General features: G+C 41.9%; 1 protein-coding gene across 1 annotated transcript; it reads right to left on the reverse strand.

Annotated features, from left to right (window-relative positions):
* Window positions 1–769: 769 nt before the first annotated feature.
* KDELR1 (KDEL endoplasmic reticulum protein retention receptor 1) lies at window positions 770–11,032 on the reverse strand. The gene is made up of 5 exons (XM_042473003.1): window positions 10,781–11,032; window positions 5,976–6,076; window positions 4,676–4,834; window positions 2,283–2,535; window positions 770–1,513 (listed from the first exon to the last, which is right to left on the reverse strand). The coding sequence occupies exons 1-5, from the start codon at window positions 10,869–10,871 to the stop codon at window positions 1,479–1,481; spliced, it is 639 nt and encodes a 212-aa protein (XP_042328937.1). The 5' UTR covers window positions 10,872–11,032; the 3' UTR covers window positions 770–1,478.
* Between the last annotated feature and the right edge of the window lie 406 nt (window positions 11,033–11,438).

The following is an 11,438-nucleotide window of genomic DNA, read 5'->3' on the forward strand; positions in this document are numbered from 1 at the left end:
AACTTTCTGCATTCATGGTCTAAGAAAAAAACTTAAGGAAATATGTGGCTTTGACAGACCTATACATGAATATAACTCAGGCGTGAATACAATGGAATCTGTGCTGAGGTATATTGGATTGCAGCCTGAGCTATTTCTCACATGCTTGATCCCATTAAGAAACATTTGTATGTTGGTCCAAGCACTAGAAACGTGTTAGATCTCTATGATTCTTCTTCTCTTCACCTGCTATAAGGGAATAATTCTAAATTTTCTATGCTACTTTCACAAAAGAAATGTAAAACAGTTTATGTCTGACTCCAGTCTTATGCAGCCAAAGAGCAGGAAGAAAGCCCCGCTGGAAATGAAATTAATTTCTGAGTCAACACATATAAGACTGCGCTGTAAATCAGGCTGCAATACAAGCAGGAACTCTAGCTGTAGTCCGTTCTAGCCCATTTATCTTCCACCTTCCTTTTTACACTCACTTCTGGCAGGAACGGCACTAGCAAGGCTCATCAAGTGTACCTTTTAATGTCATGTGAAAGTACAAAAGCTTCCTATGAATGAAGCTATCATTTTCCTATGAGATAACAGATTAGGCAACCTGAGATGTGGCAGCCACAAAAAGGGTTATTCGCACAATATTTAATGTAAAATAGGACCCGCCATGAGAAAGACCAGCCATTATTTTAACAGAAATCAATCAGTAGAGTGCAAAAGGTTAGAATGGAAATGAAAAGAAGTGCACACAAATAGAATACAAAAGATTACAAAAGGAACAGCCAAGAAAACAGATTTTCTTTTTATTTCAACCCCCTTCCCCTTCCACAAAGGCACTCTTTAACTGGGGCGGGGGAATGGTTTGAATGTTTATTCAAAGTGGATGAGGAATTAATGATCAAATAACATACAAAATGAAGAAAGAGTAACTGAGAAACTATTTAAAGGAGGAAGTCTTTTCTTGACAGTAATCTTTTTAAAAATGAGATTCCCTTCATCAACATCACTATCTGAAGGAAACAGACTAAATTTATAAGCGCTCTTCTTTATCTGGACAGCCCCACAGCCTTAGGCCTCACAAAAGGAAAAGCCCAAAACATGAGTGCAAAGGAGGGGGGTAATTTCCAAAACAAATAAAAGACATTTCCTACCTTTGCTGGTTCATCAACAAAATGAAAATCAAGAATATAGAAATATAGGAAAATGATCCAAAAAAGGGTTTTGAGAAATCTACAATCTACATATTACCCAGAAGTAGCGGTTATTTGCTTAGAATCCAAGCTGAATCCTACTTTACCTCCATCTATATCAGTCTCTCAAGCAGAATCATCATCCATTGCTTTGTCCAAAATCACTCTCAGATAAAAGTTTAGGCGGCACGAAGAGACCAAAAGGTGACTAACTTGGTAAAAAAAAGTCAATCTGTGTCTAATTTCCTGGAAAAGAGTCCCTTCATCTTCCTTGGCCAAAGAATCCTGTGCTGGTCTCAGTCTGGACTATGCTGGCAAACTCAACTTCTTGCCTTTCAGAACTGCAGAAGGAAATTTAAAAAGGATACATGAGAATTTTGGATGCTTGTTTCACTAACAGCTATTAATTTCTGAACAAACATGTGTGCAAACGTTTGTGTGTGTGAACATATGCAAGCACACACATGTGCTTATATTACTGGGATGTGTATATATTTCAGTAGGACTACAGACATCAAATATAATCCATCAAAAAGCTCCCTTTAAAACAATACCATATGTATAACTTTTCAATATTCAGCCAGAGACACTTCAAGTTATGATGCCTAAAACCAGAAAATCTAAACATGTCTAAAGAATAGAGAAAATGTAATAGTAAAATCAGCAGCCTTTTAACAAAATTCCTGACTGAGCCGATCACTCCAATCTTAACAGGGCCAAACCAAATTTTTATTTACTCCCACAGGAATGTGATTTTAATACTTCCATGTTGGGATATGTGGGTTATTTACTGTAGCTTCTCTTCTTAGTTGTAGGAAAGGAAGAGGAGATAATCAAACTGTTAATTAATTTGTTGCCAACTTACAAGCAACAAAATGCCAGAGGAGTGCTTAATAGATCTCACACCAGGGAGGCTGAGCTTTGACTAGTTGTAGGCTGCCCCCTACTGAGCCTCCAGATGTACAGCAGCTCTCACTCAAAATTTCTGCCTCTTGTTGAGATGTATAGTTTCCCATCTAACCATTCTACCCTCACCCAGCCTTCAATCCCAGAATCCTTTCTTTGGGAGCTCATCAAGAAATAGTTTTTTCTTCCCTTTTTTTAAGGTACCTTTTGTAATGTAGAGGTAGAAGAAATCACAGTAGAGTATGGTTTGTACCAAGCCGGCCACAATGGCAATTAGGTCAAAGAAACCTTCAAACTGGTAACGCCAAATCCAGTTGAACAGGTAGAGGGCACGGTAGACACCCAGGGCAAAGAGATAGTGGCTTGTGATGGTTTCTGCTTCACCGGTCTTACTGACCATGAAGAGCTGTGGCAGGATAGCCACTGACTCCAGGTAGATGGAGAAGGTCCAGAGGATCTGGAAACATCCAAGAGACAGACAGCAGTATGAGGGGGACATGCATTTCTAATGAAATATTATGTAGCATTAACTCATAATATCCACAAAATTGTGTTGCTAGTTCAGCTGTTACAGAGGGCATGAGTACTGTTCATAATTACAGTCGGCCCTCCTTATCCACGGATTCTTTATCCACAGATTCAAACATGCACATTTGGGGAGGGGGGATTTTAATTCTTCATTTTGCCATTTTATATAAGGGACAGCATTGTACTATGCCATTGTATTTAATGGGACTTGAGCATCCACAGATTATGGGATCCACAAAGGGGGCCTGGAACCAAACTTCAGCGGACACCAAGGGCCTGCTGTACATTGAAGGTTCCTGACAGATTTGACAGATCAGAGATTTAAAACTTGTTTTCACATGATTTGTCAATGAAAATACTGCAAAGAGCTGATGCGGCTATGATGTTGCAACCTTCTATGACTGTCTCAATTAGCATTTCCATTGACTGTGGGTTTATTTTGTTTTGGGGGGAAAACCTAATACAGTAGGCCCCGGGAAAATGGCAGGCTAATGATCCATGGATTCGACTGCCCACAGATCACCACTGCCCATATGATTCAACGGTGGCATGTGACATGGGCACATGGACGTTGACTCCTATTGAATAATATGGGCTGTGACAGTCCATGTTTTTCTCATCCACAAGGGGCCCTGGAACTGAATCCCCATGGATGGGAAGGAGCCACTGTACCTTGCTGAGAATACACAAACTTTTAATTGGACAACCTTCTTGTAATATTCTGATTCCTAGCCAGTGACTGCATCCTGATGAAGATGGTCATACCTTAGTTCCAATAAAATCAATAGAACAAGTTAGTCTGGGCCTTGTCTATACTACTTAAAAACTCATTAAAAAACCACTCTCCCTACAAACCTGAGGTTGTAAAGACCCATAAGGCATGAGTGCGGAGGAACGAATGCATTTGGACTTTTATCCCAATGTAAACTACCCCTTGCTTCCACATATTTCAATAGGCCTAAAGTATTATTATTATTATTAAGCTTTATTTATATAGCGCTGTAAAGTAGCCCGTCTTGTCACCTCTACAGCTCCCAGCCATTTTAGAGACTTTTGTCTTAAAACAAAAGTTGAGTTTGTATAGTAACAACGTATTTACTACAAATAATGCACTAATTAATGTCAGACAATTCCTCTTTTTTTCTTTTCTTTTTTTTGGCAGAGGTGTGTATGGCAGCTGTATTATAATAATAGATTTTTATTTTTATCCCGCTTTTCCACGATGATCAAAGCGGCATACAGATTAAAATTTCAACATAAAAATACATATCAATAAACACAATATAAAAAATATCATATTAACAAAACAATTACACAGCCAGCTTGGTTGAATTGATCCAAAAACATTGTGAAAATCATTACACAATAGGGGAAGAGGGCATAATATCACATCTCATGATGGGAAAGCTTGGTGAAAGAAAAAGGTCTTAAGGTTCTTTCTGAAAAGATCCAGGGAGGTGGTGGAACGGAGCTCGTCGGGAAGGTTGTTCCACATTTTTGGGGCCGAGATGGAAAAGGCCCTTTGCGAGGTCGCTGTACATTGCACAGTTGGGACCTTCAGCAGATTCTTCCTGGCTGACCTGAGTGTGCGGGGCGGATTATATGGGGAGAGGTGGTCCTCCAAGTACCCTGGGCCCAAACCATTTAGGGCTTTATAGGACAATTTGAATGCCACTGACTTGCATCAGAACTTATTTTGGTTACGTGTTCTTCAGCTTTACTACTCTGTGCATGGGCACATTGGTGCCAAGGAACAAACTGAGTTTTCCTTTAAAAACAAGATTTAAGCCCAAAACGATATTACTAAGACCCAGTTTTTATACAGTGGATTTCTGGACAAGCCTGGTCAAAAATAGATTTAAAGCAGTGAGCTAAAATTAGTGGAAACATCAGACATATAAGATGTGAAAATATTTTGAGATAACAATATTTTGAGATAACAGTGTCAGAGTGCCAAATGCTGCCACAGAAGGATAAACAACAAGTTTTACTATTGAGACTAGGAGCCCTCATCTTATAGCATTGCATATTTGGAACTTAGCATCATACAACTTCCAACATTACATTACCTCAAGGGGAGTAAAGTCATGATTCACTAGGAAAGCTAACACTGCTGTAGGAATGACCAGGAACTCCACTCGGAAAGTGTCATGGTTGCCATCGTAAGTGGCTTTGAATTTGCTGTAGATCATCCACACTGTGGCATAAGAACATGCAATATAAACAACCTACAGGAAACAGAATATATAGAGGGGTCACTCAAATCAAATACCAGACCATATCTCCAGTTCCTAATCTAACATCACTGCTTTCTACCCCTCTCTCTAAACATGCCTTAAAGATTAACGCACTGTTATAGGGAGGCATATAAATATTATACATGAATACATTGAGAGCCCTAGCAAACAAAGTTCTTCTTAATTATACCTCTTACAGGTACAACTCTCCCCACTAATTCTACTAGGCTCACAGTGAAGAGCATCACATCATTCCTGTATATCGCTGAAGTACATTCTTCACTTGAGTTTTTTTGTTCCCTAAAATTGTCAGCTGTTTCATTTGTTTTAACTTGGCTCACAATCTTGCTTTGAGCGTTTCATTGATATAAGGATATGCTGGCTTTAACATCCAGCACTACTCACAAGGAAAAAGCTCACAAAGCCTTACACTTATTACAGCCCGATGAAATGTTCTGTAAAACTCAAAATGTATACGTATAACATGTTGTAACTCCTATTCTTTGCAAACATGGCAAGTAAGATCCATGTCAAATTGTTCTTCATGAAGTTAACTATGGGCCAAAATACACTGCAGAAGTAACCCAATTTGTGACCGCTTTAACTGCCCTGGCTCAATGCTAAAGAATTCTGGGAACTGTAGTTTTGTGAGACATTGAGCCTTCTCTGTCAGAGAGCTCTGGTGCCACAATAAGCGACAATTCCCAAGATTCCCTAGCACTGAGCCAGGGCAGTTAAAGCGGTCTCAGACTGGATTATTTCTGTAATGTGTTTTGGCCCTAAGGCTTTTCATTCACGTCCTTCGATAAGCATTGGAGGCTTTCTGATGAGAGAAATAGCTTCTTTTTATCTAAGGAGATGATCTTCCAAATTAAGTCTGCACACTTACTTGAGAGTAAGTGTCACTGAACTCAGTAGATACAGTCTTGAACTGTGTTACTCCTGTAGCTGATGGTGGTACTTCAGGGAAAGTGGGTGTATGTGGGAAACAGGCACTGAGAATGCCTCCCACATCCCTAACCATTTTGTCCCCTTTCCCTTACCCTCTGACCCATGCATCCTCCCCTTTTAGTCTCACTCCAACCCACTTCCAATGTAAAGCTTAAGCGATGTAGTCTAATCAATCCTGTACCTTCATGGAGGTGTTGTACAATGAGATGTAGTTGGTAAATAGGTCTAGGTACCGTGTAGTGAAGACAATAGCAAAGAGAGCTTGACTCTTCCCAGAAATCCCTGCACAGAGAAGCACAAGATGTTGAAAGTGATGCATAACAGCAGCAGAAAGGTCTGTGAAATACACCTGCTTCCCATTCATGACAGTCCATTAGGAATACAGTACATATTGCTCCAAAAACAGCAACACATATCTTTACTGTGGTTGTGTGCCTTCATAGAATCATAGAGTTGGAAGAGACCCCAAGGGGTATCCAGTCCAACCCCCTGCCATGCAGGGACACAGAATCAAAGCACTCACGACAGATGGCCACCCAGCCTCTGTTTAAAAACCTCTGAAGAAGGAGACTCCACCACACTTCAAAGGAACGTATTCCACTGTCGAACAGCACTTACTGCCAGGAAGTTCTTCCTAATGTTGAGGTGGAATCAAGTCATTTCCAACTTATGGCAACCCTACCCCTATCATGGGGTTTTCTTGGCAAGAGTTGTTCAGAGGAGGGTTGTCACTGCCTTTCTGAGGCTGAGTGTGTGTGCCTTGCCCAAGGTCACCCAGTGGTTTTCATGGCCAAGCGGGGAATTGGACCCTGGTCTCCAGAGTTGTAGTCCAACATTCAAGCAACTGTGCTACACTGGCTCATCCTATTATCTTTATTATGAACAACTAAAATGTGGGGAAGAATTAAGCAAAACTCTTCATGGTTTCGGCATCTAACACCACCTCCTGTGAAGTCTCAACACACAGAGAAAGGTTTGACTTATAGGCCTAAAAAGATTTCAAAAGAACGCCAGAGCTGAGAGAGTAGGGTGCTGTGTGTGGACCATTAGGACAGATGCATGAAGTTCCCTGGGCTGTATCCACATTGCTGAAATAATCCAGTTTGACCCCACTGTAACTGCCAACACTCTGTGTTGTATACTTTGTATATATGGGCGTAATGGATCCCCCACATATACAAAGGGCCCACTGTACAACTACACTCATCCCTCCATGTTCATGGACTTGGGAGTCTGCGGTCTCGCTCCTTCACATATGACAAGCGGGGAGGAACAAAATGGCACACACACCCAAGGAGTGCACTGCCATTGTAACCAATGGTGACTCAAACATTTGCATTTTTCCAGATTTGCAGGGAGGTCCGGAACTGATCCCCTGAGAATCGGGAGGGACATCTGTATATCCCCTTAGATTTTTAATACAATCCATAAATGGTTTCCAGATTTTTATGAATTCATTTATACCATTGCCTCTAACGAAGTTGGTCAATTTTGCTAATGCCACCAAGTCCAGCATCTTGTCTAGCTTTTGGCCATACCACCCTGAACAAGCCTGATCTTGTCTGGGAATGGTAGTTTGTTGCAGAATCGGGCTTGCATCCACACTGCAGAAATAATCCGGTTTGATAACATGCTAACCATCATGGCTCAATGCTATGGAATTCTGGGAATGGTAGTTTGTTGTGGCACCAAACCGGTGTCAAACGAAATTAGTTCTCCAGTGTGGATGCAAACCCGGTTCTGCTCTACAAATTATTTTTTTCTTATTCAGGCCTAAGGAAATCCACACTAGAGCTAGGCCTCTGGCTTCTCTCCATTCATCTCTCTTGGTCTTTACACTATCTGGCTTCACCTAGGCAACTAAAAATGCTGAGGGTTTTTATTTCCTCCAGGAGGAGGAGATCAGCCAAACTTTATCCAATCTAATCCAAACTTGTTTCCACGTCATCGTTCTACCTACTGAACCTTGACATCCAAACTGCACCAACCACGTTTGTAAGTCTTGAAAACACTGTTTTTACACTCTGCAGACAAAATGAAACAATCACTTGGATGCTTCTTGTTACAACACTCCCCGCTCCTCCAATGCCAGGACACCCACGGATTTATAAAAACACACCTTCTCCACCAAAAAAAGCAGTTTTAATGTTTGGGTTACAGAGCATTGCTATAAAATAATGAAATCTCAAACCATGAATAAATGAATGGTGAGTTCCTCTCTTTCTTAATGCTGCACCGAACACACCACAGACACCCAAGTCCCTACAGCAGAAGTTACACTCTCCAATTTTGTTGCTGTGTGCCTTCAATTTGTTTCCGACTTATGGCAACCCTAAGGTGAACCTGATCCAGTGTGGCATAGCGGTTTGAGCGTTGGACTAGGACTTTGGAGACCAGAGTTCACATCTTGGCTTGGCCATGCAAACCCAACTATCACAGGGTATTCTTGGCAGGTTCTTATGTGGAGGTTTGCCATGGCCATCCTCTGAGGCTGAGAGAGTGTGACTTGCTCCAAGTCCCCACTGAGTTTCCATGGCTGAGAGAGGATTCAAACCCTATGACAGGCGAACGCTTTAGGGTCGAAGGCATACAACAACAACACAGTTGAACCTATCAAGGGCTTTCTTGGCACGATTTGTTCAGAGGAGGTTTGCCATTGTCTTCCCAAGGCTGAGAGTGTGACTTGCCCAAGGTCACCCAATGGGTTTCATGGCCAAGCCGGGAATCGAACCCTGGTCTCCAGAATCGTAATCCAACACTCAATCCACTATGTCATGCTGGCTTTCTACTAAGCCACTGTTTTGATCCATTTTCCCTCCAAAGAAAAGTATTTAGTACTCTAAATACATTCCAGGGACCCCATTCAACCTAAAACTAAATTGTTGTATACAGAATCTCAAGAAGACGTGGAAAGGATAATGTAAGTAAAAATCTAATTAAGTTGTTAAAGTACGAGTAACTTCCTCCATGACGGCAGGTGTAGGATTCCTTTAAAGCTGCCGTGCATAACTGCTGAAAATCATTCCCAATGTGGGCCGGATGACCAGATATCATAGCCACAAAGGCACCACAAAGTGTAGGACATTCAAAGCTGGAAAAAAAACCTAATATAAATATACTGTAAATCTGTGCTTCTTCATCCTGCTCAAAATGGAGGCGACATTGTAAAATCCCTCCTGGACAGAAGGTGGAAATGTAGGATGTGTCCTGGACATGGAGGATGTCTGGTTACACTGATTGTGAGGCTTCCACGATGTATAACCAAACGACCATGCCCAGAATTCCACACTGTTGAGCCATGGCAGTTAAAGTAGTATCAAACTGGATTATTTCTGCAGTGTATATTGAATGGGTGTGTCCAAGGTTAAGTCATCCTTGTGCAAAAAATTCCCTTCCTCTGAGCATGTATTCACTTTGTAAAAACCCACAAGTTGGAAATCTTTAGTTTTGTGAAGACAGTGGCCAGTTAGCAGTTTCTGTGCATACGTTTTATTAAAAATGTATATATAATTTTGTTCTGGTGTGTTAAACAAGGCCAAGAAACAACTGGGTCAAACAGGAGTATCACCTTTTTTAAAGGAAAGGCAATTGACAAGTTTAGAGATAGGTGTGGGGGGGGGGTTTGGTGCTGAAAAGCATGCACCCCCTGCAGAAATAATTTGGTTTGATCCCACTTTAAGGGCCATGGTTCCATTCTCTGGAATTCTGGGATGTGTAGTTTATGCTGGCACTAGAGCAGAGTTCCCATTTTGCAGTTCCCATCACAATTCTCATCACAGAGTGGAGCTGTGGTGCCACCACAAACTACAAACCCCAGGATTCCAGAGCAATGGAGCCATGGCCCTTAAAGTGGGATCAAATTGGATTACAGTATTTCTGCAGTGTGGATGGTGCCTATAAATTCATTAAAATACAGTCATAAGAGTTCATATACAGATTAAAATATATGACAACCACCACATAGGATGGATGGGAGCTGCAAAATGAGAGCTCTGCTCTGGTGCTGCCACAAACTACAGATCCCAGAATTCCAGAGCACGGAGCAATGGCCATTAAAGTGGTGTCAAACCGGATTATTTGTGCAGCGTGGATGCGGCCTATAAATTCATTAAAATAGACTAATAAGAGTTCATACACAGATTAAACTATATGACAACAACCACATAGGATGGATGGGAGTTGCAAAATGAGAGCTCTACTCTGGTGCTGCCACAAACTACAAAGCACAGAATTCCTGAGCATGGAGCCATGGCTGTTAAAGTGATGTCAAACCAGATTATTTCTGCAGTGTGGATGCCACCTACAAATTCAGACTAATAAGAGTTCACATACAGATTAAAATATATGACAACAACCATTGGATGGATGGGAGCTGCAAAATGGGAGCTCCGCTTTGTTGCCACCACAAACTCCAAATCCCAGAATTCCAGAGCAATGGAGCCATGGCCCTTAAAGTGGGATCAAACCTGATTACTTCTGCAGTATGGATGCAGCCTATAAATTCATTAAAACGCACTCATAAGAGTTCATCCCAGAAACCCAAAGCATGGAGCCATAGCTCTTAAAGTGGGATCAAACCTGATTATTTCTGCAGTGTGACTAGTCTACAAATTCATTAAAATATACTGTACTCCTAAGAGTTCATCCCAGAGCACAGAGCCATGGCTCTTTAAGTGGCATCAAACCGGATTATTTCTGCAGTGTGGATGGTCTATACATTTATTAAAACACACTCATATTAGTTCACCCCAAAGCATGGAGCCATGGCTCTTAAAGTGGGCTCAAACCAGATTATTCCTGCAGTGTGGATGCAGATCCACACAGCTTTTGTTTTAAAATAGTAAAGCCACCTCATCACTTCCCAGGAGCCATTCCAGATTTGCAGAAGGCATGCTTCCTGGAAATTTAAACCCCTAAAGAACTGCAACACTGAAAAATGCAATGCTGCTTGTAGCAGGGTTTCCCTTTGGGTTCCTCCTTTCTTACCAGCGCAGGACCTTGTCTTCCAAATCTTGAGCAGCAAAATGATGATGGCCAGGAGGTGAGAGATGTCTCCCAGGAAGCGGAATACATTCATGGTGCCTTTTGGGGGGAATCGCCCAGCTGGGAACCTGGAGGAAGAAGGAGAAGAAGAAGAAGAAGTGGGGCTCCTCCTTTTCTCTTGGGGGGCAGCAGACCCCAAAAGAAGGAAGGGAAGAGAAGGGAAGGAAGCAAGCAAAGAGCCCCTGATCCTTCCTTTTTCTTTCCCTTTGGAATAGGCCACAAAAGAGGGAGGAGAGAAAGCCTTGCCCCGCCTTCTATGGGGCTGGGTTAGCCAAGCAGGCTTCTGTTTGGGAGGGGAAAGGAAGACAGCAGAAAGCACAGTTGCATCCATCCTGTGCTGCAAATGTTGCAAATGTTGCAGTTTGTTTTGCAAAAATGGCTGCAAAGCCAACTCTTTTAATTTTTAATGCAAGGATTCTTCTTCTTCAAATACGCACACGGAGTCCTGGGATTTGTAGTGCACCCTTGGGAGTTATAGTTCCTCTGCCCCAGGTCGCTGGGATGGGAGGGGGCTGGCCCCCCAAAACTAAAGGTCCCAAGACTGCAGTTGGACTGGAGAGGTGTTTGTTTCTTATTAATTGCAAGAGGCAGATGAAAGCCC

Source organism: Sceloporus undulatus, chromosome 6 (genome assembly GCF_019175285.1).
Source record: "Sceloporus undulatus isolate JIND9_A2432 ecotype Alabama chromosome 6, SceUnd_v1.1, whole genome shotgun sequence".
Classification (NCBI taxonomy): Eukaryota; Metazoa; Chordata; class Lepidosauria; order Squamata; family Phrynosomatidae; genus Sceloporus; species Sceloporus undulatus.